Genomic DNA, 27,484 nt, shown 5'->3' with positions numbered 1-27,484 from the left:
TGTCTTCCCCAGCCCTACTTTTTTCCTTTTTTTTTTTTAAAGACAGAGTTTCACTATGTAGCTCAGGTCAGCCTTGAACTCAAAATCCTGTGTCAACCTCCCCTGTGCTAAGATTACAGATGTGCAACCCCTCGGTAGCATTGTTAACAGTGTGAACATGGTGCTGGATACTCTGAACATCATACCATGCACCCTGTGTCTAAGCTGAGCCGGAGGTTAACCCACTGTGCTGTATCCAATGTCTGCTACACAGGAGGTCTGAGGCCAGATTCTTTTTTTTTTTTCTATAAAACAGTCAGAATTAATGAAGTGTATTCTTGGTCATTAAAATATTCATTCAATGGGGGCTTGGATCAGTAAATGTGTGGGGGGTGTGACAGGCACACAGTGTACACCTCAGGCTCATACTGTGCCATACCGTATTGACACATGGGACCTGAAGGTCTGCTGTGAGCCATGTCATGTGTGCAACCCTCTTCTTGCTGGCTTTGAAATTTCTATAATTCAATCAGGTTAACTTCTGAAAAATAAAGGTTCTTTTTAAAAACTAAGAATAGGGGTTGGGGATTTAGCTCAGTGGTAGAGCGCTTGCCTAGGAAGCGCAAGGCCCTGGGTTCGGTCCCCAGCTCCGAAAAAAAGAACCAAAAAAACCCAAAAAACCAAACAAACAAAAAAACTAAGAATAGGTGGGAGGTAAGGAGGGAGGGAGGGGTTACTCGTGAGAAGAGAGGGCTGGCTTGAACATGGGAAGGAAGAGCCCAGATGTTAATTTTTTATTAAAAAAAATCAGAGCTATTCCTCTCCCCACATGGCCACTTCTGTCAGATGGAGAGCTGTCAGATGAGCAGCTTGCTCCTCCCTCTGGGGCCAGCTTCGTTGTTTTTTTTTTTTTTTTTTTTTTTGCGCGGGGGGGGGGGGGGGGAGTGGTTCCAGTTCCATGTCCCTGGGGCCAAGTGCACTGATGTCACTGCTGGAGGTAAATGAAGAAGGTCCGGATTTCCTTGGGGTACACAGTGATGATGGAGCCTCCTGGTGACCTTGGTGGAGAGGTAGGGTGCCCTGGGGATGACAAAGAGATTGTGCTTGGCTCTTCCTCCTAGACTCCCCTCACAGCACAACAGCTTCCTACAGTCTGCTATGGCTCCCTCTGGTGATGGCCCTTGGCTGTCCCCTCCTCCCAGGACTCCCGAGAAAGTGGGTCTCATCATTTAGCTTCCCCTGTGGCTACACTGAAGGGCAGTGTACTGCCCACCAGCTGGATTTCCCTGTGCGGGATGCTCTGAGTACCTAAGGTGTGAGTGGGACCTCATTCTATTCAAGTCCTGCTGGGGTGAGGGCTTGAGCTCCACACAGATGCAGACGCACAGACACAGATAGACAGACAGATACACACACACACACACACACACACACACACACACACACACACACACACACACACATATCTTCGTGGAGCCCTGGCAGGGGGGATATTATCCCAAAGCTGTTTGAACCTAATCTGGTAATTATCAATGGTTGTGGATTCAGAGAGGGAAAGTAACCACACAAGGACACCCAGCACAGGACAGGTCCGTGCTGCTCCTCAGCCTGGTAGGGATATCCAAGGGTCCCGAACCTTTTAGCTGGCCAATCTTTGTCCTCCAGTGCCAGCGCTGCAGCGTCTGCACATCCCAGGTCCCTGTGAGTGAGCGTTCCTCCACGGCCACTACAGACCCTAGTCCTCGAAGTGCAATCTGCAGGGGCAGGAACAAAGGGAGGGGAGGTCTCTGTTGAAGTCCCAGATGCAGGAAGCTCATTTAGCCAGAACAGAAGGGTAGCCGCCAACTTTGCCTTGGGTCCCAGGCCTCTGCCTCAGCGCCTCATACACCTGGCTCATTTCATCTGCAAGGGCAGATGCCGACCCATTCCAAGTCAGGAATCTAAGACTTGGGGCGTGTGCCTTCCTTGATGATGCTGGATGAGCAAGTCCCTGTGGGGGGCGGGCCCCAAGATGGGGAGAAGCCTGGAAGCCTGCAAGATGGCAGGCACAGTGCCCACACCATTTCCCCAGAACCTCTCTGCCACCTTCTGAGCCAAGAACTTGTACCTTGGCTGAGGCTCAGGAGACTGAGGGAGCCTGACACCACTCATGTACCTGGACACAGACCTTAGACTCTCTGACTCGAAGTTACCTTTTAGGCTGGAGATATAGTCCAGTGGTTAAGAATACCGACTGCTCTTCCAGAGGTCCTGAGTTCAAATCCCAGCAACCACATGGTGGCTCACAACCATCTGTAATGATATCTGATGCCCTCTTCTGGTGTGTCTGAAGACAGACAGAGAGGCTGGGGATTTAGCTCAGTGGTAGAGCGCTTGCCTAGCAAGTGCAAGGCCCTGGGTTCGGTCCCCAGCTCCGAAAAAAAAATGGCTGAAGACAGACAGCTACAGTGTACTTATATATAATAAATAAATAAATCTTGAAAAAAAAGTCAACTTTCCCACAAAGTCCAGGAGAACTGGTGTTTAAAGAGAGAACAGGTTTTCTGATGCTACAAATGTCTGATGATACTGTTCATGTTTGGCTCAGCTGGTAAAGTGCCTACCTTGTCTGTAACCACAAGGCTGGGGATGATGAGGGGCAGAGACGGGGGTTCTCTAAAGCTCAGTGGTCAGCCTAGCCACCCAGTGAGCTTCAGGTTCAATGGGAGAGAGACCCCTCAAAAATAAGGTAGAGAAATAAGGGTGGCATCCTGACAATGTGTTCTGGTCTCATGTGCACATGTGTGTGCACAGTATGCACACCTGCATACACATGTCTACACAGCCATACAAACATAAATGTGTACCACATGCCCTCCCCCAGACCTATCCCCAGTACAAAATTAAACAAGGAAGAACCAGATGTGGTCTGTGGTGCTGACAGGGAAATCTCATGCACCCTGAAGGGAGAGAATATGCTGGGAGTCCAGCATGCCTCATCTGTAAACATGCCCAGTAGTCCCCTGACTAAGGGGTAGCTCAGGACAGGACTTCAGACGGGGTTGGTGTAAGCATGGGCAGTTAACCTTGAGATCCACTGTAGCAGGCCGAGACAGTACCGGGTCCTCCCCTGCTTCATACAGGTGGTGCAGGCGCAGCAGCACACGTTGTAGGTTGACCTGTGGTTTCTCTGGGTGGCCTGTGGGTGTGGACAGGGCAGTGAGGACCCCCCATTGAGCAAGCTTAAGGCTTTCCCTGGCACTTTACACTATCCCCTATCTCAGCTTCCCTTCAGGATAGCATCATGGCCCACACCTGCAGCTGTCACTCAGAGGGACAGTCATCTGTCCATGGTCTCATGGCCCATGTGCAGCAGAGGCAGGATCCAGGTGGTGCTGTGCCAACATTGGACCTCTAACATATCACAGGGGCAGAGGTCAGTGTCCTCAAATCCTCCAGCCTGTTCCTTCCTGCCCACTCTGGCGTTGGATGTGGTTACGCGCTGCCGTGGTCACGTGCCTCAACATAAAGCGGGCACAAGAGAAGTGTTGCTTCCTACCAGGTGTCACCTCCATCGTGCCTGCTTCCTTTCCCATCGTCCTCACTGTCTAATAGGCTCAGAACCAGGGACCCCAACACCCCGACACCCTCAAGGGGCATCTGCTGGATGAACCAACGAAATTCCCGACAACCAGTGCTGAGGGTGAGTGGAGATGAAGTACTTGGGGCTGCAGGAAGACTACCTGAAACAAGCATAATGGTGGCCGATCTTGACTGATCAGGTGGATGGAGAGACACCTAGGAGAGTGGCACAGCACCTTTTTAGTGTCCTCCAAGAGGATCAGCCTAGGTGGGAAGATCTACCATGAATGTCGCCACCTTCTTGTGGAGGCCCGAGAAGAAAACAAGAGGAAGGAGAAAGGCAGGGAATGTATGTAGATCTGTCTGTCTGTCTTTGCTTACATCATGAACTGAGCTGCTGCTCTTCCAAATGATCCCTGCCATGATGGGCTGGAACCTTCATGGCTGTGTGCTGGATCGGTTGTCTTCCTGAGTTACCTCCTTGCACAGGCCCTGGCTGCCTGAGTTGATTTCCCCAGGTGCTTTGTCACGAGATGAAAGGTTGACTAACACAGATCCTAACACAGGGCGGCAAGAGGGCAGGGCAGCATGAGGACCCAGTCTGGGGACTGCACGGGATCCATCTGCAGAGGGCTGTGGCTGGTCCCGGGCTGGGACCACCCTCCCTTGACTTGACTGCAACGCTCTGAAGGCCTGGGTCTCTTGTGTGACAGATGAGGGGACAGGGTACCTGACAGAGCTTTGAGGACTGCCTGGTGGCTAGCGGAGAGAGTCACCCTGGTCTGCTGCCTCACCTCTCTGAAGGTTCTTCAGGTGCTGGGCATGGTTCCTGCTGTACTGCCAGCCAGGTAAGCTGAGGACCTGCAGGTGCAGGCTTGGGGGCAATGTCACAGGCCAGGGGTGATGGGGTCCTGCAATGCAGACAGACAGTGAAGAGGGGCATCGGAACCAACTCCTTAGGGATTCATCTTTCTGCACCGGGTCTCTAACCCCTCTAGCCATCTCCCAGTCACCCATGTGCAATCCACAACACTGAGCCTGGATTCAGCCCCGTCCTACCTTTGCCCCACCCCACAGGCCTTTCCTGCCCCGAGGCTGCCCTCTCCACATCCAGCTGCTGCTGCTTAGCTTAAGCTATGGAGGGCTTGAACTTGTCACCCGGCCACTTCAGACTCCAGATGAGGAGACTGAGGCGTAGAGAGGGACACACTGGCTCACTCCCTTAGCATGCCTTCCCCGTTTCTTCATCGCCACAGAGGCCCTCCAACTCCCTCCTTCCACGCTGACTTTCAACAGGAGCGGCCATCTTCGCACCACACTGAAGTTACATGCACTGGCCCAGGCATGGGTCACCTGACTCAAATGGAACCAATAGGGGCTATCCCTAGGGTCACCTGACTCAGAAGGACCCAATAGGGTCTATCCCTAGGACAGCTTCAGTCTAGTCTACAAAGCTGGAGTCTCAGCTCCTTTTGCATGACTCAAAGTTTGGGTCTCCTGTTGCCCATGTGCTAAGAACCTTGTCCCCATCCTGGGGGCTGTTTTAGGAGGTGAGGCCTAGGGGAGGAAGTTAGGTCACTAGGTCGTACCCCTGTAAAGGTCACTGGGACTCCAGCCCCTTCCTCTCCCCCTTTGCTTTTTAGCTGTTATGAGACAAACAGTTTTCTGCCCTGTATTCCCCACCGTGATGTTCTCTGCCACAAAACCCTTACTTTTAAGTTGATTATCTCAGGTGTTCTGTGACAGAGACAGCCATCTGATCCACACGGTGGGAGACAGCTGTTCTGAGAGTAGCCAAGGAGGCATATTTATAATCCTGTCTCTGGGGGGAGGGTGTGGGGGGAAGGTAAGCAGACAGCTCAGGTAAATAAAGGGATGGCCTACTGAGGTTCTAGGTCTTGAGCTCAATTATGGCCCCAAAGTATTCGGACCTCAGAGCATGACTCTCAGCTGCTCAAGGAAGAGAGGGAGGAAGGGAGGAAGGAAAGGAGGGAGGGAGCTATATTGAATCTTCTTGCCTGCAGTAAAAATCCTAGCCACAAGGGGGAGCGCACACCCTACATGGCCGTCTGCAGCCTGCAGAGGACAGAGTAGAAGCCTTGCTGGAAATACCTGCTCTCTAGACATCCACAGTCATCCTGCCATCTCATTCAGCCCCCCTTTCTCTAGTTTCCTTCCCTTCTCTCTCTCTCTCTCTCTCTCTCTCTCTCTCTCTCTCTCTCTCTCTCTCTCTCTCTCTCTCTCTCTCTCTCTCTCTCTCTTTCTGGACCTGAGGACAGAACTCTGCTACCACTGAGTTAAATCTTCAACCCCTCTTTCTCTCTTTTTAAGATGGGGTCACACTGCTTAGACCAAGCTGGCCTTGAACAACACAGCAATGCTGCCTCAGCTCTCCAAGTGTTGAGATCACAGGCATGGCCCCTGGTAACCCTAGGTGTATGTGTAGGTGTCTCACTCTCCACCAAACATAAGGTGCCAGGCTCTTGGCAGTTCATTCCCATCAAACATTCCCTGTATAAGCGAGTCCCCCCCCCAATTCTCAGTTACCCTGAGAACTCCTGTAGGACAAAGGCTGCACCTTAAACGTTACACATGGCAAGAGTTTAGGAGACATTCCCTGCAGGGGTGAGCGGCAGCCACCTGCCTTCTAATGGCCGGGAGGGAGGGCTGGCTCTGGTTGAAAAAAACCAAACATTCGAATGCAAACCTCTATCAGGGAGTAGGGAGAAAGCATAGCTGAAGGTGTGAGAACAGAAACACATTTTCTCTAGGCCTCATTCTGCAGAGGCTGCATCGCTGAACCCTTTAAAAACGTAACATGTCAGGACTCGCTATCTCAGATAAGACACAGAACTGTGAGGCTGTTACAGAAGGCCTAGGGGAAGCACGGCACAAACGCTGGCTAGGTAGGTTCTGCAGAGGCCTAACCTGAGGCCCAGGACAGCTACGGATGCAGCCATTGTACGGTCATAAACGCACTCAAGATACTGAGCTCGTTTAGTGATTTTGTTGTTTGTTTTGGGAGACTGACTACAGTTCTCAAATGTGGGCCTTGCAGGTGACAACCGCTTTGCAACTCCACACAAAATACACATGCATGCTCTCACAAGTCACGGTTCACAGGTTGTCTATACTCCTGGATTTAATGTGTGTGCCCATGACAATTCTTTGTCTAATGTTGCCAGAAGAAGCCAAAAGGCTAGACGCCCCTGGACTAGAAGCACTCTCAGGGATTGGCAGCCTACCTTGAGTTGGACAGCCAGCCTTTTAAGTAGTGTGCTCCCAACACTTGAAGTTCTATGGTGTTGCAGGGTCATGTTAAGAAAGGAACAGAACACAGCAAGGAAGGAGATGGAGAAGACTGAGGGGAGAGAGGGGAGGGGGTGGGGGCAGGTGCAGGTCTTTCTGTACTGACTAGCAGAGTAAGCTTGGGGGAGCCACAGACAGCACTTAGACTTTAGTTCCCTTCCTCCAAAGCTGTGTGGCATCCTGAGGCAGGAGCCTCTTGCAGGCCACTCCCCCTGGTAGGTGCATCCTAGGCAGTCGTGATGCTCACTGTGAATGGCTGTCTCTTCTTCATCAGTTAGCTCTTTTAACAACACGACAGGCCTGTGCTGGAGGGCCACCCCACTCCTCGGGCGCAGGGCAGTTGTGGTGGACTTGGGCCCCAGCAGAAGCCAGAGCACTGGGTGGACGACAGAGGTGTCATTCAGTGTGAGGTTGTAGTTCAGGTCCCAGACCAGGTTGTTCCACAGCCGCCGATGGAGCATTACCTGCGGAAATCGGTCCTTCCTTGGCTCTGGCCCTGCTGCGGGTGGCTTTGAGGGCCCATAGGGGGACAGCCAGGCCTCTCTTACCTCCACCTGCCCATTCTCTTGGCTGGAGACACCATGCGGTCGCTCTGCCAGCAGCACCAGCCTGCTCTTGTCATCCTCGATGAAGGCCGACTGTACCATGGGGTAGTAATTCTGCGGACACGAATGCCAACCAGTGGCAGCCTCAGTACAGAGTCAGGCAGACGCCTAGGTACCGTGGCAGAGCTGCTTCCAAGCTATGTGGCCTGACAAGAATGACCCCCTGACAAAGCCAAAAGGTGGCAGGGAAACGGGCCGCTGCCAGGATGCAGAGCCCACAGGGCAGATTCTGATCAGGGCCTTTGAAAAAAGCTTTCTCCGGGGCCTCTCTATTGCTATGGGTAGGTGCTTAATAGGGTCAGGAGAAACAGCCATACCCGGGGGATGGGATTGCTCTTGAAAGCCTTGTAGGGCCTCCGCTGCATCTGGTAGCCATTGTTGTCAGAGTAGAGGACTTGTTGGCTGTTTAGGTCACTGCTGGTCCTCAGGATGGCCTCACGGTTTAGGTCCAGGGGGCCCACTTGGTACTGCTGCTCTATCCGTCGGCAGAGCAGTTCCCCAGCAAGGCTCGGATGCACATGGGCCAGACGAGTGTGGATCGAATAGATGTAACCCTGGTCTGTTATGTTCCTAGGAAGGGGTCATGGAGGAGAGTGTTGTAGGGGCTGGCTGGAGGCTCCTTTTTCCATATAGGAAGCCGAGTGCCAAGAGGCAGCTATCTGCAGGTGTATACTGCAGGCATAGTAACCCAGTAGCAGGACTATGGACTCTGTGGAGATTCATGTAAGCCCTGGACCACTCATGGAGTGACAAGAGTCCCTCTCCCATGCTCTGACTCAGATACCTGCAACTTGATGGCTCAGATATGTGCAAAAAGCATGGGCGGAGGAGAGCAGTTCTCTCATGAAGCTCTCAGTGATTAGTCATGTACCAGAGCCGTGCCCAAGTACAGGGGCTCTGGGAGAAGACACTGGCTCACTGACTCACCCACCCAGAAACGCACCTGTAGAAATACTGCCTTACGTCCGTGGCCAGCGTGCCCACCACCATCTCCATCCCCACCGCTTCCCAGGAAGGCTCAGCGGTATCGTTGGATGCAAAGAGGTAGTTGTCAGAAATGGGGCCCTGCTTCACGTCCCCGTTGGCTCGATACTCCAGGAACTCTTGGGTCATGTGCACTGTGCGGTTACTCTGTCTACAGGGGTGAGAGGAGAATGGTTGGTTATGAAGGAGGAGATGAAGTTACCAGAGGCCTCCGGGGAAGTCTCTGACTGCACACATAGCCAGGAACTGTCAGGCTATGACACACAGGCTGTCTGTCACCAGGGAGCACTGTCCCCAGACTGCTCTTCAGCAGCCACACTGGCACAAGAGTGTTGTTTCATCATGCTGACCCAAGCCATCCCTATGTCACGTGCCAGAGATCCTTTACACCCCAGAGGTCTCTTTATCCCCAGGGATGTGGGTGAGCGGGTGGCTGGCTGGACACATGGGTGGGTATGGATACACAGATACATAGGGCAGTGGCTGGCTGGCTCAGTGTATAGATGGTCAAGTGAGGGCTGCTGGTGGGAACAGAGCATTAAAGGCCCTTTCTGCTTTAAATAGTGTAGGTACTTCCTGAAACACTGTTTTTGTAGTTAGAGAAGCAGACCGCATGAGCACCTTTCTCCTGGAGCCCCTTAGTCTTCCCTTTGTCTATGGGTCAGGACTCTGAGAAGAGACAGTTGAAGCAACCTTTTTGCAGTGGCCCAGGCTCCCCCTCCTAAGGAACACAAGAACGGGAGGGGGCCTTGCTATCACCTGGTCCTTCCCTCGAGAAGGTGAGCAAAGAAGGGGTCACAGGACGCTGTCCATGTATCCAGGACCTAGACACACTCTGGAGTCAGCACTGGCCTCATCTTACCTGTCCTGAATGCTATGTAACATGTTGGTGTCCTGGTCGAACAGCAAAGTGTAGCAGTCATTCATTACAGGCACCAGGAGCTTGCCTTCCTGGCTGGTCTGGTTCCTCAGTTTGCGACTAAACTTGAGGGTGTTGGCCCTGGGGGTGACCAGCTCTCTGGTGCCTGCCTGGTCCCCGCGTGTGCGCCTGACTTTGTAGTGCCGGTAGCTGAGGCCTGGGATGGTGGTCAGGATGAGCAGGTCATACGCAGAAGGGTCCTTTGTCGAGTTCTGAATCTACAAGCCAGCAGCATGGAAAGGAAGTCTCCTCAGTCACCTCATAACTCTTGCCACGCAGTCTGGAGTGGGTGCTTACTGTCTGCCCAGGCGCTGGTGGCCTTCTACCTCCTGAGGACTCTCATGGTATCTTTATAAGCGTCGGGTTTGCTCTCCCAGACACTCCCCAGCTCTGAATAAACTATCTCTGGGGCCTTGCCTTCCACTCACTTCTCTCTATGTCTTGTCCTACCATCCTACCAAGTGGTGTGTGGGGAGTGGGTGTGGGTGTGGGGGTGCAACAACAATGACAGGAGACTGTGATTCATACTGAATGGCTCAGGAATGCAGAGGGGGCAGCCTAGAGCTCACCCCAACCTTGGCACCTCTGTTACAGTGCGTCTTTAAGACGCTCAGGACCTTTGCATAGGTGCACTGGAACGAGGTTACCAGGCGGCAGACATTGAATGCTCTCCAGCAGGACTTCTCATCCATACCTGTGCTGACACTGGACGGCCCAACTCATCTGTGACGCTGACACTGGGGAAAGCGACAGTCAGGGTGATAATGGTAGTGATCTTCCAGGCTAGCGGGTTGTACACAGAGGCAGAGTATCCCACAGGCCTCGTGTCTACAGAGAGAACAGGTGTCACTTGAGGCCCCCTGATGTTTTTTGGGAGCTCTTGGATATGAGGGAAAATGAGGTAGGTAAGACCTGGCCTTCCAGAGCCCCTAGGGGAGATGGGGGAAGAAGGTGTATGGCCTGGATCTAAGGCTTTGAGTGCCCCGACCAGCACAAGAGGCTCTTATGATGTGGTTCTGGTGTCCTTTCTGTTCCATTTGTTATGTCTAGACCCTTGAATGTACTGCTTGCTCTCCAGCCTCCCTCCAGACTCAGCTGTCCTCTCTACCCAGTTCCCCTTTCGGTTCTTCCTCCCTGGTGGAGGGAGCCTACCTGTGGGCTCATGAGAAGGCATAGGTCACCTTACTGTCCTACCCAGCACTGATGTCACAAGCCAGGTTCTTCTCTTTCTGCAACTCTTGCTCCTATCAGACTTGTGTCTCCTGGGCAAGGGTTGGTCTGGGCTATCCCTGGACGGAACCTACAGGCTGGATTGGGTCACACAGAGAGAGCTGGAAGGGCAGGGCAGGCGGAGACACAGCCCAGACCCTGTCAGAGAAGTGAAGGAGACCAGAGAAGCTAGAAAGGGCCAGCAAAAAGCACAAGAGGAACGGCAGGGCTCAGGGACCTGGGGCCTTGTTCCTGGCTGCTCCCAATCTCCCTGGTTTCAAACATCCCCATTGTATGATGGTTGCTCTACACGCATGACACCTGAGCGACATAGAAGCTGGGCCATGGCTGTCTGGAGGTCACCTGCAGCCCAGCTGGGCTTTAGAGGAAAAGCTGGACCAGGTAGGCCTGGGCCAGAGAATACAGCAGGGAGGACAGGGTTCAAAGTTTGGCTCTTGCCCTCCCTCACTGGTGAGACTGAGCCGAGCTGAGCTGTGATCTCTCAGAGCCTCAGGTTCTTCGGGTCAAAAGTGAGCCTCCTTGTCGTGGGCTATGCAGGGCGTTAAAGACCACAGGAGCATTCTAGAGTTAGCAAACACTCGGGGCTCATCAGTGGCTCTTGCTCAGTCCACCCTGGATTCCAGGACGAAGAACCAGGCCCAAAGCACTGAACCGGCTGGCAGGGTCACACCATGGAACTGGGATCATAGGGCTTCAGGCTCATGTGAGGTTCCAGGCTCCACCCCCGTCCCAGACTCTTTTTTTTTTATTTTTATTTTAGTCAGGATTTCTCTGTTAAGTAGTTCTGGCTGTCCTGGCGCTTACTATGTAGACTAAGGTAGCCTTGAACGTATAGAAATCCGCCTGCCTTCTGCTATCTAATGCTGGGATCTTCTATCACTCCTGGCCCTAGATTCTTTTCAAAGCAAAACCACTACCTCCCCACAGGGGCCTGGCTTACCTGTGCCAGACCCTGGGGGCCTGTCCAGGGCAATGGAGGCCATCAGCTTATGTACACCTCGCATCCCCATGCTGAGATGTTCCATGTACATGTTTTTCACCTTGGGGGATTCAGTGCCTGTGATGGCATCATGGTGCTGGACCTGTCGCCGCCAGAGTCAAGGAAGAAGGACGTCAAACTTGTTCCTGGGAGGCATCTGCTTCCAGAACATCAGGGGAGAAGGCAAGCATCCTTCTCGTCTTACAGAAGGGAAACAGGCTAAAGTGCTGGCCCGGCTTGTCCTGACATCACAGAAATGCCCTGCCTGAGTCCTTCTAGTAGAGTCTCAGCTTCCCCTCCATCATTGTTCCCGTGTGCACACTGGCTCCTCCTGGTCCTCTGTGTGGGGTGTGATGCTTCACTGCACCAGGGAGAGGAGGACTATCTCTTCACAGAGCAGGAGACTAAGGTTCCCTGGTTGAGGCCACACATTCCACTGTTCTGTTGTACACTGAAAGTCTCTCTGCCTTTCTGCATGACTTCTTGTGTCTCCATTTCCCCATGGATACAGAGGAAGGAGGTGGGCGGAGATGGCTACCATGTCATTCCATCGCCACAACATCCTGTGGGGTGAGTGTACAGGGGCCCAGAGAGGAAAAGTTGTGAGCCTAAGGCCATCAGAGAGCTGAGATTTGGATCCAGGAAGGGCATTGGTGCCGGTCTATTCTTTACTCTTTGTCAAATCAGGTGTGAAGCGTATGGGAGACTCCCAATGGGCGTCAAGACCTACGGTCCTGCTGTGGCCCAGTTTCACATTGCACCAGTTGTGTGACCAGAGGGGACCTAGGTTTCCTCTTCTATACAGTGGAGCCTCTAAGCATGGAGAAACACACACCATGAGAGGACCCAGTCTCACTAAAGCCATACAGGGACTTTACCTCAGACACAGCCCAGCGAAGCTGTTGGAGCTGCTGCAGGGCCCAGGTAGGGTCCAGAGTTCCACGGGGGTGTGGCCACATATAGCGTGTGAACATGGACTCCCCAGCATATAGCAAGGCACTGGCTTGTCTCGCTAGACCCTTGAGAGTGCTCCGGGATGTGAAGAAGCCGGTCCAGGCCTGCTGTGGCTCTGCAAGGTAAGAACATGCAGTGACGCTGGGGGCCTCGCTGTAGGTCTGAGTGCGGATCTGGGGACAGCTAAGGGTACTAGCTTTGCCAGGCCACCCAGGGGAGCACTCAGGACTGGTAGTAATAGCAGAACCTGTGCTCGCACAAAGAGACCAGGACCTAGGACTTATGGTGCTTGGTGGGAACATCAGGCTAGGCTGGGCAGACTGGGACAAGGCTGAAGTATCACAACAGGAGAGAAGACAGCCCACAGCACATCTAAGAAGCATGCAGCCTCCTCATACACAAAAGGCTGGAGAGCTGGGGGAAGGGGGGTGACATGGGCCTGAGTGGGCAGCAGCAATGACGAGTCTTGAACAGCCAGATAACTGTACATGACTCTGTGGGCTTCAGGGAGTCCCAGGTCAGCGTGAATATCAGCGGGGCTCCTTCCAAGGCCCTTAGAGGGAGGCAGAGGTTGGTCGCTTAGGGACTCAGGACAGAGGCAGGGCATGGGAACAGGATGGGAGGCAGCCACCTATTCCAGAAGGCAGGTCCTAAGCTCTTGTGATTTCTCCTTTCTTGCTTCTTCCAGGTCTAGCCTCTGCCTATTTCCTAGTCTTTCCCCACAGAACCAGCAGAACCAGACCCCAGTGAGTGGTCTGTCATGTGGCTCCAAGGAAAGGCCACAGTTAGGTAACCAAATGGCACCGGCAAATGGAGTGGGTAGAAGGCTAGGAATTCACAGCAACTCGGCTGCCCAAGCTGTAAGCCTGGCATCACACACACCCCAACTCCTGTCCTATACCAGGCCATCTTCATTTAGCCCTGCGCACATGACATTCCCACTCACGCAGCTCGGATACCCACAGATGAAACTGCTCCCTCTCGGACTCTATACTCACAAAACATAGAGCATCCTACAGTTGTTGTGGCCCTGCCCACATTCCTACCCTTGTCCTCTCCATGTCTGCCCACAGTGTGGTATTCAAGGACTTGAGAATTACAGCAGCTATGTTAAGGGCACCCTGCAGCTGGAGCCTGTGTGTGCAGTTTCTTTGGAAGGGAAAGAAATGGGGAGAAGGGAAGCAACCTTCTCCTCCTCTAATCCTTCACTGATGAAACCAGGTGGGGTTGGGCTCACAGGTATCACTGTGGCATGGGAAGAAGGCAAGGGCAGGTCCTGCTCCAAACCATGATCACGTGGTACTAAATGGTCAGCCTGCAGATGCTATCCAAGCTTGGCTCCTTCTCCAGTCTTGGACCGATCAGCTGGTGCATGAGTGTCTGGCTGGGCGAAGCTCACTGACAGGCACGGCTATGTTCTGGTCTCTGAGCTGCCCTGCTCACGTGTTCCAATCAGCAACCTACCCACGCTCCTGGGTGAACCTCTAGCAAAGGCAAAAGGTGAAAAAGGACAAAAAGTAGGGCCACGGGGCCCTTCACAGGCTGTGACGCAGGCAATGAAGAGATCTGGCTTTTGCTTTTGGCATGGAGATGGATGCCAGGCCTTCTACATGCTAGACAAGTGCTCTGTCAGTGAGCTGTACCCCAGCCCCACAACAAAGACACAAGGAGATACTCTGTGATGTTCTGAGGCAGGGCTTGGGCATGGAGTGGGGAGGGCGCTTTCCTCATGCCCTGGCTCTCCGCTGGAAACTAGGCAGACATGGTCACCAACAGGGAATGCACACCAGCCTGGTGGTATGGAAGTTGGGTGCCTTCCCTGTATCTTGGAGCACTGCGAGTAGGGACTGGAGGGGTCACGGTCCCTGCCTGATACAATAGAACCATCAATGTTCCTACTGCGAGGCTGGATGGCTCCCAGACTTCCACCAGCCAGGGAGCAGAGGCTGTGTCCTCAGACCTTCCTGAGGACACAGGCGGGAAATAGGTGACATCCCTCACAACGACAAGAGCAGAGCAGAGCAAGAAGAAAGGGTGGCTGCTTCCCACCCTTGATGTGAGGAGGGGCTGCCCAGGGGAAGGGCATGTAAAGAGTGGGTGGAAGGCTCCCACTCCCAGGAGGGCCCTATGACTGCACAGGTGTGGCCATTGGAGACAGCAGTCTAGGAGGGAAGGGGGGGGGGCAGCCTGGTACTTATACTGAGCTGGGAGGTAGGCAGCTCTGTATCCGTGATACTAAATTACCCCCAACCTCCCGAGGCTCATACCTGAAGAATAGGGTAGGAAGTCATGGTGATCTCGGATGTCCCAGGTCACGTTGAAGTCGTGCAGGGCCTGGAAGTAATCATTCAGTGTGGCGTACTGCACTGAGATGCCAAACTGGGCAGAGCGGTTGTTAATGTACTCCAGCAGGGGGTCCATGTTGTCAAACTGCACCGAGGCGTTGAAGAACTGCTTGTCACATCCCTGCAGGACACAGAGTAGCCGTCTGAACCTCTGGGAACCTTCACCCGGGCAAGAGGGCTTATTACCGACACCCCCCAGAGGTCCACCGGCTTGTTGGTCCTCGTTGGCCAACAAGGGGACCAGAGAGACTCCTGTAGCTGTCAAGTTTCTCTTAAGTAACCATCACTAGTGTTAACTGTGATAATGGTTATTACATAGGACTGACCACAAGCAGGACCAGGGGGGCAGGTTGTGGGTCACCTGCCCAGGTCCAAATAGAATGCCACCTCTTTCTGCTTGCACAGCTAAGAAGCTGTGTGGCCTCAGGACAATTCCTTAACATCTCTGAGCCCCAGATCCCTGTTCCAAAATGGACTCCAGAAATACCTACTGCTGGACTAGTTAGATGGATGAGAAAATGCCCTGCCGAGCAGTTGGCTTAATAATAGTGGTAGGGTACGGGGCTGTCCCCAGGAATGCCCCTCTCACGAGCCTTATGGCAAATAGCTCTAAAAATCCATTGCACTGACAGGAACCTGATGCACTTAGAGTCGAGCAGGATAACCTGGCTTTCAGTCCCAGACAATGGGAGTGATGGGGGGTGGAGGCTGGTATGGCTGGGAGGTTATCTATCAGCCAGAGTGGGTGAGGCGCCTGGGTCTGTCTTCAGGGATGGATGAATCACTGAGAACTTGGTAGAGAAGGGCTAGATTAGAGCCTGCCTCATGGGCAGGCTGCTCCTGCCATAGGCTGCATGGGAGGCCCTGGCAGTACTGAGGACACTCAAGTGGACCATGCCATACCCAGGGCCAGAGGACGTGGGGAGTCCGGAACCATGCGGCCCTCTGTTTAACGTTGGCCACCAGAGCCTCAGCGTAGAGGTGGATGTTGTCTACGGTGACAGGTTCACTCATGTTAGGATACACGCCATCTGGGGGTGGCTCTGGGAAGACGGCCACACCATTCCAGTAAAATCCAGACCTGAGGGAGGACAGAGACTGAGCAGAAGGGACCGGATGAAGAGGCTCAAGGTTACCAATGGTTTGTCACCTCCTTACTTGGTTGAAGCTGGGGTGAAATTCATCTTGGGTAGAAAACTGCCCCCAAAATACCAGTAGTTAAGACTTTAAAAGGTGATGCAATTAAATAAAAATCAAAGCTGAGAGTGATGGCCCACATCTGTGACCCTAACTAGTGCTCACCAGTTTAAGGCCAGCCTGGGCCCCAGAGAGAAATTGCATCAGGAAAAACAAAACCAGGGGCTGGAGACACGGCTTAGGAGTCCTAAGCCATCTCTTGGAGAGTATCTGAGTTCAGTTCCCAGCACCTACGTGAAGACTCACAAATGTCTGTAACTCCAGTTCCAGTGGATCCAATGTCCTCTGTGGGTTCTGGCACACATAGGCACATGCAGGAAAAACATCCACACACATAAAAAATTCTGAAGGAAAAAAAAAAAAAGGCAAAACCAAACCAGAACCACCCAACCAGTCAAACAATTAAAAAAAAATCCTCTCTCAAGGCCCACCCCGAAATCTGTGACAAACAAACATCAGAGGTTTCTATAGCAACAGGGTCACTCGCTAACAGTTTCTCCCGGTCTCCATGGTCTGGAGAGCCCTGGGAAGTGCCATCACTGCTCATGCCACACAGCACTGGGTGGCAGTCAGGAGATCTTGGGCCACCTTTGCCAAGCCCTGTCTCTCCTTGATAAACAATGACAGCAAGGACACTGCACGTGTTGTCCCTGCCTCCTGTTTGCTTCCCTGCCACTCCCAGAGCACCTCACATGCAGACTCGCAGATGCACAGGACAGAGCCAGGGTTTGAACCCAGGCCTGCCAGACTTCAGAGCACAGGCTTTCTGTTGTCAGTCTGCAGGGACCTCCTTACCACAGGGCACATGACAGCGGGTTCTATGAGACGGTGGGGTACTTCTGTGCTGTGACCCTGCCCCTTTCTGTCCCTGACGCCTGTACACCCTGATGGGGTGAGGACTTTGGGTTACAGGTTTAGCTAACAGTTGGTTCAGATTTCTCACCCTGTAGATGAGGACAGCTGAGGCCTAGAGCAGGCGGGGGCCCATCAAAGTCCAAGTACTATGTCCTTGTGAGGGCTCTATCAGAACCTCATCCTTGGTGCAGGAGAGCAGTCTCAGTGGTTGAGAGCACCTCTTGTGGAGGACTTGGGTTTGGCTTCCAGCATTCATACTATGAAGTTCACAACTGCCTCTTAACTCTAGCTCTGGGGAGATCCAACGCCATCTTCTGGCCTCGCTGGGCATTGCACACACATGGTGCATATAAACTGATGCATAAAAACAGATCAACACATATAAAAACCCTTCATCGTGTGTGTGTGTGTGTGTGTGTGTGTGTGTGTGTGTGTGTGTATGCATGCACCCACAGGTCATGCTGCCCTGGCTTTTGGAGCAGTAGGATGGGGTGACGTGAGTACCCTCAAGCTCAGGAGCCTTGCACACGGGAAACCTCATGTGTGGACATGGGAAGCTACTGCTAAAATTTTGCTTCTGATCTACAGGCTCCCGGGAGAGGGCGGTGTCCACAGACCAGCAGGGCGGCTGTTGGCAGGGCACCTACCTGTTAGAGAAAGGGATGTGTGAGGGGGTGCAGTAGCTATAAAGGTCCATGACGTGGGTGTAGATCTCCTGCTGCTCTGACAGAGATGGGGACCCGTGCCACACGAACTGCAGCCCCTGCGAACCAGGGAGAATGGGGTAAGGCAAGGAGAGCGTTTGCTGGTACCCTGCTTCTCCTCCCTCAGTCCTTTGCAAGTCTACGCCATATGCACACCTTCGGCTTCTTGCGAAGGCTCCTCGTGTCACCTCCTCTGTTAGAGTCCCCTAAGCCAGGTGCTACCAGGGCCACATGTTGCTGCGAGATCAGCCTGCACGCAGCGGTGAGGTCAGCCTTCTGGAGGTGTGCATGTAAAGTCCCCACCACACTCCCACCCGGCCTCAGAGCTCATTCTGATCTGTTTGAGTACCCACAGCCATGGAGAGTTCTAGTCTCACTCAGCCTAAGACAGGTTTGGGGATCCAGAGCAGGTTCTGCTCAGCACTGCCTTGGGGAACCCCTATAAGTTCTTAGACCCCCATCTACCACCTGGTTTCTGAGAGAAAAACAGGAAGAAGCCATACACAGCACTCTAGGGCCATCCACAGGTGATTTTAGCCAAGTGTGTGCGTGAGCTCAGGCTCAGGGGCAGCAGCCTGTCCTTTGCTTCTTATCATGCTTTCCTGAAGCCCAGGGGACCTGTGTGTAACTTCTGCTGGTCAGGTCTACCACTGCTTTCTGGGCAATCAAACATGGACAACTTCCCCTCCGGAGCCCTGCTCACCCCACCTGCAACGCAGGATAACTATAACCGGGCCTTGCACAAAGACGTGCTTGCTCTGTCAGCACAGTGGCACTCCACACAGAGTGGCTGTGACAAGACAAATCATGGAGAGGGATCCTAACTGGCGCTAGAGAGATGGCTCTATGGTGACCAACATTTACTGCTCATAGGGGGCCAGAGTTTGTTTCTCAGTAGCCATGTCAGGCAGTCTCGACTGCCTGTAACTCTGGTTCCAGAGCCTCTGATCCTCTGGACTTCTTACACACGATCCACACACAGATGTACTCACATGTCATTAAAGATAAAATAAATCTTAAAAAGGAGGAACCTGACACAGAAGGACTGGTGTCCGGGTGCAAAGGGAGTGAGTACAGCCCAGTGGCAGAGTGTTTGCTGAGCATGGTAAGGTGGCCATGGATGCAATCCCTATTGCTACTGGAAGAGACCAGACCAGAAAGAAGTAAAGAGAAGAGAACAGGGAGGAGGAGAGATGAGGAGGGGAAGGCAGTGAGGAAGAGGGGAGGGAAGGGGAAGGAGAGGGTGTAAAGGGGGAAGACAGGTTGCTTAAAGGAAAGTATAGGGTGGGGGATGCAGAATAAGCACACCACAGTGGAGATAAGAGAAGATGGCCCTCGGCATGTCAAGGAGAGAGGCCAGGCAGATGGTAGCCCTAGCCCCTACAGCTTCTAGCACCATGAGGGTAAACGTCTGCTGCCCAGGGCTCAGGTGTACCTGACCCCTCACCTCCATTGCAGCTTCCTCACTGACGGGGATGCTGGGTGAATGCAGCCGGCACCAGGACTGGTCCATCCTAGCACAGTCAACCCACTGTGGCTGCTTGTGTGCGATGTCCCCAGCTGAGCACACCCTCCCTGTCCTCTAACTCTCATCAGCATTTCCAGAGTGCAGCTCAGCTCCCATCCTCATGAATACCTCTAGGAAGGAACCAGCCCAGGCCTGGCTAAGGGGTGGAAAGGCCTTGGAGGAAGGGGGCAGGAGGCCACTCTTGGAGGCAGCTACAGGAGTCAGATCAGGGTCAGGCAGTTGCCACAAAACCCAGTGAAGGGCAGGAAGGCAGCAGGAAGTGACAGTAGGTATGGCGTGGGACACACCTGAGCTTCCTGCATGGCATCCTTGAGGTCGTAGTCAATCCGGGAGATGAGGTGGGCATTGAAGCCGGCCAGGGCAAATAGGGTAGGGGTCGTCGCTGATGCACCAAAGGGGTCCACGTGCCAGGAGAACTGTGGCCGGATTCCAAACGTTTCGTAGAGAAAGCCATGTCCTTCTGCAAAGATAGGGGTCACCTAGTGGTGATCACCGGGGTGGCCTCTTCCATCACCCTCACCCTGGCTCTCTGGGTACCCTGTGAGGCTTCACTGTGAGAATGTCCTGAGGGCTGTGGAGGAGGGTTTTATATTAACTCTTAACTGTATACATTGAAGCAATTTACCACCAGTCTCTAGACGTGCCGTTCTCAGAGTTAACTACATTCACACATATCTCCATTCAGTTCTAGAACTTTCTTTTTTTTTTTTTTTCCGGAGCTGGGGACCGAACCCAGGGCAAGCGCTCTACCACTGAGCTAAATCCCCAACCCCAGTTCTAGAACTTTCAATCTGCATAACTGAAATCATACTACATGTCTCTGTGGACCTGGTGGCTCTAGGGACCTCTTGTAAGAAGAATCCCAAAGTACTGGTCCTCGTGTGTCTGGCTCAGTTCCCTCAGGACTAGGTGAGTGAGTGTGGAGGTGAATACTCCTGCCTCAGATTATACAGCCAGGCCTGACACCCTGAGGGCCACTCCAAGGGACCCTGAGGTCCCCATCCAGAAAGTAGACATCTTAAATGTTTGCTGTTGGATGCTACTAAGCTTAGGGGTAGTTTGTTATGGAGCAAAGCATTCTGGGTCAGACTCATCCAGCCATCTGTCTACTTGAACATCTTTCAGAAGCCACCATGATGGGACAGTCACTGGGTTCAGGGCAACAGGATAAAGGAACTCAATGTATTGAATGAACTGCTGACTAGCTCCCCGAAGCCTTGCCCCCAGCACTGTCTTCCTACCGCCCAGTAGGTTTGTAGTCTACAAGAATGTGATACAAGGGTTCAGTGACACTCCAGGCCTGGGAGCTCTGACTGAGACCTGGATGGTGCCAGGATTTGCAAGCAGAGCAGCAAGGTTGAGGTACAGAGAGCAAGGATGGTCAGGAAGGGAAAGAGGGATGGAGGAGGGTTACACTCTGGGGAGTCCGATGTGCGGAGGAGGTAAAGGTCAGGCGGGGCGTTGACTAGCATCATCCTGCCAGTAGGACAGGCTGGGACGTGCAGGAAGCAGTAGGGATAGAGCAAGAGGCTTCATGCTCGACAGCAGCGTATCTCGGGCAGGTGAGTCCCCTGGGCCACTCCCATACTGGCAGAGCCCTGACTGTGGTGAAGGATGCAGTGAGTCAAAGGCACGCTAGCTAACTGCCTTCCATTAAACATTTGGTCTTCTAGTTGACAGGGCCACGGGGCAAGCCCAATCAATGATCGATAAGTCATGAGGCCATGACGTCTTCCCAGCCCCCGGGGGTACGAATGTGCAAACAAACCCAACTCAGCGCAACTTCAAGAAAAATAAGCTCATGCGGTCAGGAACCACCAAGGAGTACATCTGATGTCCCCCATCAACCGCATTGATGTGTCCCTGGGTGGTTTGCATGCTGGTGCTGCCTGTGCAAATCGGCCTCGAAGTTTTAAGATGCCTGGATTTATCTTTTAACAGTGTGGATTATGGAGACAGTCAATAACACGTGTGGGTTAATAAGCTTGATGGGTTTCTGTGAGGAGCTGTCCTCACATACTCCATTACAGGATGGCACCGGCATCCGGCAGAACGCACTTAGTAAAAAGGGCAATACGCAGGCGCCTGGTAACTTCCCTACTCAAAGGGACACGTACGCTTTGGTACGTCATTTGGCATAATTGGCAGCGACCAGTCAGAGAGTGACACGTTCTAGGTGAGGATAGTTTCCTATATAAGGGACGGTTATTCCTCACTCGGCGTCTCCGCATTGTAAGCTTATGCTCTCCCTCTCAAGACGCATTAAAGCTTTTCTGCAGTAGGATCCTGTGTGTGCCGGCATCGTTCCTGCTGGCGAGACGTAGCGCGGGACAGGTTTCAAGATCCCCTCCCTTCTCTCAAAAGAGGGCCAGGAAATGTGCTAATGTCCTTTCCAGTGTGTTGTGTTATGCCTCTGTGCTTTACCAGGTAAGCCGGGCCAATGCAGAGATCATGGGCCCTGATTCTAATACCTGCTATTGCACCTTGGTGGAGTCGCTTCCCTTGTGGGGGTCTCAGTTTTTGCAACTCTAATTTCAAGATTTGCTTTTTAAAAATACGTGTAGGCAGGGGTTGGGGATTTAGCTCAGTGGTAGGGCGCTTGCCTAGCAAGCCCTGGGTTCGGTCCCCAGCTCCGAAAAAAGAAAAAGAAAAAAGAAAAAAAAATACGTGTAGGCAGGTGGTTAAGTGTACGTGAGTGCAGGTGCCCACAGGGACCAGAGGAGGGCATTGGGTGCCCTGGAGCTGGAGTTACAGACTGTCCCGAGCTTCCTGTGGAGTCTAGGAGCTGCACCTGGACCTTTACAAGAACAGCAACCACCCTTAACCACCGAGCGTCTCTCTAGTCACCTGGGCGCAGAACGAGACCAGGAATCCACAATGCTCAGCCTCTATGAGGACTGTGTGAACAAAGCACATCACTGCAGCTGGAGATGGCGGTGGGGAGAGGCTACATAGGCCTGCAGGAGCAGTGCTGGGACCGCAGTGGTGGTAAAGATCAGTAGTGGAGACGGTGGTTCATAGGCCTGCAGGAACAGGGTTGGGATGCAGTGGTGATGAAGATTAGTAGTGGAGACGGTGGCCGTGATAGTGGCTAGGGTGGTAGCGATGGAGGTAATGGTAGTCCTTATGGTGCTAATGCTAATGGCAGCGATCACGGTGATGGAGGAGGTGTAGTGATGATTGGTGGTGGTCACAACGGTGATGGCGGTGGTGAAGGCAGCTATCATTTACTGGGCATTTCTTAGGAAGCCATAAATTCTACTTAAAGTACTTCCTGTGAATTATCCTAGCTTAGTTCTCTCAAGGCTATCAAACTAATCTCTCAGTGAAGAACCTGGAGTTTGATGGTAGATCTCTTGCCCAAGGCCACAGGGCCATGGGGCCATGATAGCCCTAGAACTCCTGACTCTGGATCTGGTCCTTAACTCCTCTACTCAAAACCCTATAGATCTAGAAGATCACTGTTTCCCTTTGTTAAAGTGCCCCTGCCAAGAGAAGCTGGCAGAACTCAGGACATGGAGGCCAGACATACACTTCTACCCAGTCCAGGCCTCCGAGGGCCAGGCAGAATGGCTGCTGTGGCTCAGATATGAAGTATCCCACAGAGACACATGTACCAGGGCTTGCTCCCATGGGGAGGTACTGGAAATTTCAGGATGTAGGCCCTACTGGGGGATGTACGCCATTGGGGCAGGTGCACTTTGTCTCTGGTTTCTTCCTACCCACCATGAAATCAACAGTGTTCTCATCCACATGGTCCAGCTGCTGTTTGTCACCACAGGCCCACTGTCAGCAGAGCCAGGGACTGTAGGCTGAGCCCTCCGAAACTATAGGCCACGCCGACAGTTTGCCTGTTTTTCTCAGCTACTTATCGGCAATGAAAAAGAAGTGAGAGCAGCATCCAAACCTGTGAGCTGTAGGATCTGGTCATCCAGGTGGGTCACAGCCTCGTCATGCATGACCTGGCCTCCAAGAACGAACTCCAGGCGTCCTTCATCCAGGAGCTGGCGGACCTGGTCACAGGCGGGCAGAAGAAGACAGCCAGGTCATAGGTCCCAAGTCTGCAGCACTTCCCAGGGGCCTTCACGAAACACCACACCCTGGCTCCCTCCACAGAAGCAGAACACTGTTCTTGCTCATAGCATGTCTCAGAAGCACATAACCCATGGCAGCCATGGGAGACCTGGATCTATGCCTGATTCTGCAAATGTGTTCTTAATTTTCAAATAACTTAAAAAAAAAAACCAAAAGGCTGCAAGAACAGAACAAAGTGTCCTCATACCCCTCCCCAGATCCACTCATCAGCCACATTTTTGGATTCTCTCGAGTGAACACTTCCACATCTATCTGCTCACTCTATTTAGTCTGAAGTACTTACGATGAACCGGTCGCAGCCTGCTTCCCTCTGAGACTTTTGTGCGTTCCAGAGGAACAAGGATGATGCTAACCCTAGCCTTAGCAGCATGACGGGGAAACAGAACGCTAAGACTACCCTGGAACCCCAGGCTTTCTGTGAACGTCCCCGACGGTCCCACCCGTCCCTCTCCAGGCACACCATTCAACCCAGGACCACATGTCCCAGTGAATGGCCATCTTTCACTCAGCTCCTTTAATTCAGGGAACAGCTCCTCATGCTGTCTTTTTGGGGGGTTGGACAATTTAGAGGGAGACAGGCCTTGTTATCTGGTCTTGCTAGTGAATGTGTGTTAGATAAGTGAACCCAGGGGTAGACAGACAAGAGTGTGGGCATGAGGGTGGGCAGTCTGTATGTTGCTTTACGTTTGTGTGCTGAGGGGTGAATCTATAGTTGGCCCTGAATATATATGGGGAGGTGTCCAGCTATTGGGAATTCTGTAGTGAACACAGCAGTCAAAATCCTGGCCTCCACAGAATTGCACTAGTAGATTCTTTCCAAGGGTTTTACACAAAAGCCACAGAGGGTTGGAGACAGACCCCATTGGAAAAGGCAGGCTCTAAACTCAGACAGCCCTGTTTCAAAACCATACCTGTTTATTCATAAACTGTAAACCCATGAAGTAGTTGCCAGACCACATCTGTGAGTCTATGCAACAATCCCCCATGGCTGGCACTCGCAAATGGTGAGCTCCAGGGGGTTCCTCAGAATCCTCGGCATGGGCTGTCTGAGGGGGAAGATGGCCATCTTGTCTTATGGAAGAGAAAGCTATGGCTTATAGATGCCAGTGGCAGGATCATTCTCTGTACTGTGTGACACTAAAGCTGCCACTGAGCCACAGGGATCCCAAACACAGCCATCCAGGAGCAGGGGAGAGGCAGTGTGTGCAGATAGGGGAGGGGACAAAGTTCACCTGGGTGTTAATTAAGCACCAATTCCTGATGCCTCTTGGGAAGAATGCTGGCGTATGGGGAGCGGGGGTGATGTCCGGTCCCCTACCAAGAACAAGCAGAAAGATAACATCACCCTGTCTATGGCCAGTGGCCCTGACCACAAGCCTAGATTTTTTTTTTTTTGTTTTATGTTTGTTTTTGTGTTTGTGTGTGGTTTTTGTTTTGTTTGTTTGTTTTTTACCGCTGGTATGTCCCTGAGCACATCTGGAGCTCCCTACCTAGTCTTCACCAGGAACTTTCCTATAACACTTGGGATACCTAGGGACCCATGTCTTGACACTCCGGTCCCTGACTTACCTGCTGTTTCTGCTGCTCAGAGGCTACACCATCCCACCACAGCCGGAAGAACTCCTGCTCCACAGCGATGAAGCGGCGCTGCCTGCCTCGGACCAGTTCCTCCACCACGGTGGTGTAGACATTGGCTGCATAGGCCCGCATGCTTTCCTGGGGAGGCAGAAGCCATCACAACAGCCCAAGGGTGGTGGTGAGCCCAAAGGACCAAAGAGAAGTTCCAGAGATCAAGTACCCTGGTGACTAACATCTCCAGTGTTCTCAGGCCTAGGGGAATGTGGTAGGGATCACCACTCTCTATTTACAGATGGCGAACCTGGGACAGTGGACAGAAAGCCTCTCCCTGCCCCTTCTGTCCAAGATTTTGAACAGAAATAACGATGAGGTTAAAGGTCAAATACCAAGCTTATCCGGCCGGGTAGGAGTGTGAAGAGGAAGCTGGACTGGATAGCCCTCATGTGAGCACCACAGAGGGCCAGCCTAGTTCCCTGTAGTCAGCTGACACCCACCTGCTTGGAAGCCAACCCCACCTATGCTACTCCAGGCTTATTCCTGAGATTGGTTACCTGTCAGCCCACACTTTGGGGACACACTCCCCTGCCTTGACTTTTGCAGGGACCATCTTATAAGATATGACACCAGGTCTGCGAAAGTGAAGGAAAAAGAGTGGCAGGAAGTGGGCAGTCCGAGACTGAGGCTCAGACAGCAGGGTCAGGCTGGGGGTTGCAGCCCAAGCCGCCCCTCTTCCCCGCTGTGCCGGGTGCACCCTGCAGGAGGCAGCTACTGTGCAAGGGGCTCAGGAACTCCCCACACTTACCTGGACCGTGTAGACCCAGCCCACGTCCATGTGACTGTGGGGCACCACAAAGGCCCGGATGGGGCTGGCGGGCCGGGCCGCCAGCGGCCACAGCAGCAATAGCTGGCCGAGCAGCGGCAGCCAGCGCAGCAGCCCCATTGTTGGTCCGGTGGGACGCTGCCCGGGCAGCGGGTCCCGGGTGGAGCAGTCCACTTCCGGGTCCGGGCCCGCGACGCCGCCTGTCGGCGGGAGTGCGCGAACGCAGCCAGCCCATGGGTAGGGCACGAGCTTGACATGGTACCGCGCCCCTGTCGGCTGGAGTGTACCGTGCAGCTCTCGTCCCCAGCTTGCAGCCCAAGACCACTACCTCCAGACTTAAGAGACCACTGTTGTCCTCACAGACCGAAGCCTCCCAAGACAACCCACGCTCGTACGCAGACCTCTAGCCCCAGGGTGGCTTGTCTTGAAACTTTTGAGTCCATTTTAAGGAGGTGAAACTGGCTTTTACAGACACAGAAACGGAGGGGTCAAGGTTGGCAGGTTCAGAATCAAATCTGGGGTCCTGGATGGTGAGCTGGGGCAGATGTTTAATTTCGTTGGTCACCATAAAATGGGAATGTAATAAAGGAGGCATGAGTTGCTCGGGACATGGGGTCTAAATGAATGAAGTCCCTAGCTCTCAGCCAATGAAGACTGCAGTTCCCTGAGCCACCTCTGTTGGCTCTCCCTGGCTAGCAGGTGGTCTATGGTTTGGGGCTTTCTGGGCTGTGGTGGGGCCAGAGGTGTCACTCAGACTGGCCTGTTCTGTCACTTGCCTTTCAGCAAATGTGACCTGAAAACAAGTTGTTCTTTGAGCAAATGCAGATCCCTCTCCATCCTATTCATGGGCCTGAGTCCTCTGGGTTTCACAACAGGTCAGACCTTCCCCTGCAGAAGTAGGTAGCCATTTACCAACTTGTGTGGCCACTTCTTCAGGACTCACAGGTGGACTACATTTCCCAGTCTCCTTTGCATGACAAATGTTAGCCAATGGGATGTGGACAATCATGTGGTCTCTGGGAATGGGACCTGGGGCAACTGGAAGAGCAGCCAGTGCTATCAACTGCTGTGCCATCTCTCCAGCCCAATCACAGCTTCTTAAATTGTGTGTCATGACCACACATGTGGAACTGCAAAAATTTTGGCAACCGTAAAGGTTTCTAAATGTCTACTACCACACTCAAACTTAAAGAATCTGAGGTATTTCTGGCGGTGCTCACTCATGTTCCTTCAGATGACATCACTGAAGCCTTGACTCTGAACACCAGCACTAACACTTTGCACTATGGAGGCCGACACGCCATGTAGCAAACACCATCTGAAACATTTTGGTTCAGATATGACGTGAACTGTGTATTTTTCAGCAAATACACAGCATTTATGCTGTCACAGAAACAGTGGTTTAATATCAAAAACAAATATTTAATATTTCCTTCTATGGGCTGGAGAGATGGCTCAGCGGTTAAGAGAACTGACTCCTCTTCCAGAGGCCCCGAGTTCAAATCCCAGCAACCACATGGTGGTTCACAACCATCTGTAAATGGGATCCGATGCCCTCTTCTGGTGTGTCTGAAGACAGCGACAGTGTACTCATGTACATAAAATAAATAAATCTTAAAAAAATTTCCTTCTATAATTTCTCAACATATGAGCATCAATGTTTGGATTGGCATAAGTTAGAATGCTGTACCATATTTTATTTTTGTGTGTAGTGTATGTATGTGCCTGTGTGCATGTGTGTATACAAGCATGTGGTTGTCAGAGTTTGATGCTGACTATCTTCCTATATCACACTCTATTTTTTGAAATACCATTGCTCACTGAATTTGGAGCTCTCTGATT

The 27,484-nt window shown here is 52.7% G+C and overlaps 1 protein-coding gene across 1 annotated transcript; it reads right to left on the bottom strand.

Moving 5' to 3' along the window:
* Nucleotides 1-758: 758 nt before the first annotated feature.
* Nucleotides 759-25,764, bottom strand: Man2b2 (mannosidase, alpha, class 2B, member 2). Its single transcript, NM_001134971.3, is given in 19 exon segments — nucleotides 759-1,059; nucleotides 1,616-1,733; nucleotides 3,045-3,157; nucleotides 4,335-4,451; nucleotides 7,097-7,313; nucleotides 7,398-7,508; nucleotides 7,772-8,024; nucleotides 8,398-8,589; nucleotides 9,301-9,575; nucleotides 10,052-10,185; nucleotides 11,528-11,669; nucleotides 12,445-12,635; nucleotides 14,788-14,986; nucleotides 15,769-15,946; nucleotides 17,565-17,680; nucleotides 19,437-19,609; nucleotides 23,057-23,162; nucleotides 24,814-24,960; nucleotides 25,625-25,764. Coding segments are annotated over 19 exon segments (3,015 nt in total). The 5' UTR covers nucleotides 25,763-25,764; the 3' UTR covers nucleotides 759-964.
* Between the last annotated feature and the right edge of the window lie 1,720 nt (nucleotides 25,765-27,484).

The sequence above is a fragment of the Rattus norvegicus genome, chromosome 14, assembly GCF_036323735.1.
Source record: "Rattus norvegicus strain BN/NHsdMcwi chromosome 14, GRCr8, whole genome shotgun sequence".
Taxonomy (NCBI): Eukaryota; Metazoa; Chordata; class Mammalia; order Rodentia; family Muridae; genus Rattus; species Rattus norvegicus.
This window is presented reverse-complemented; position numbering and strand designations above follow the sequence as displayed.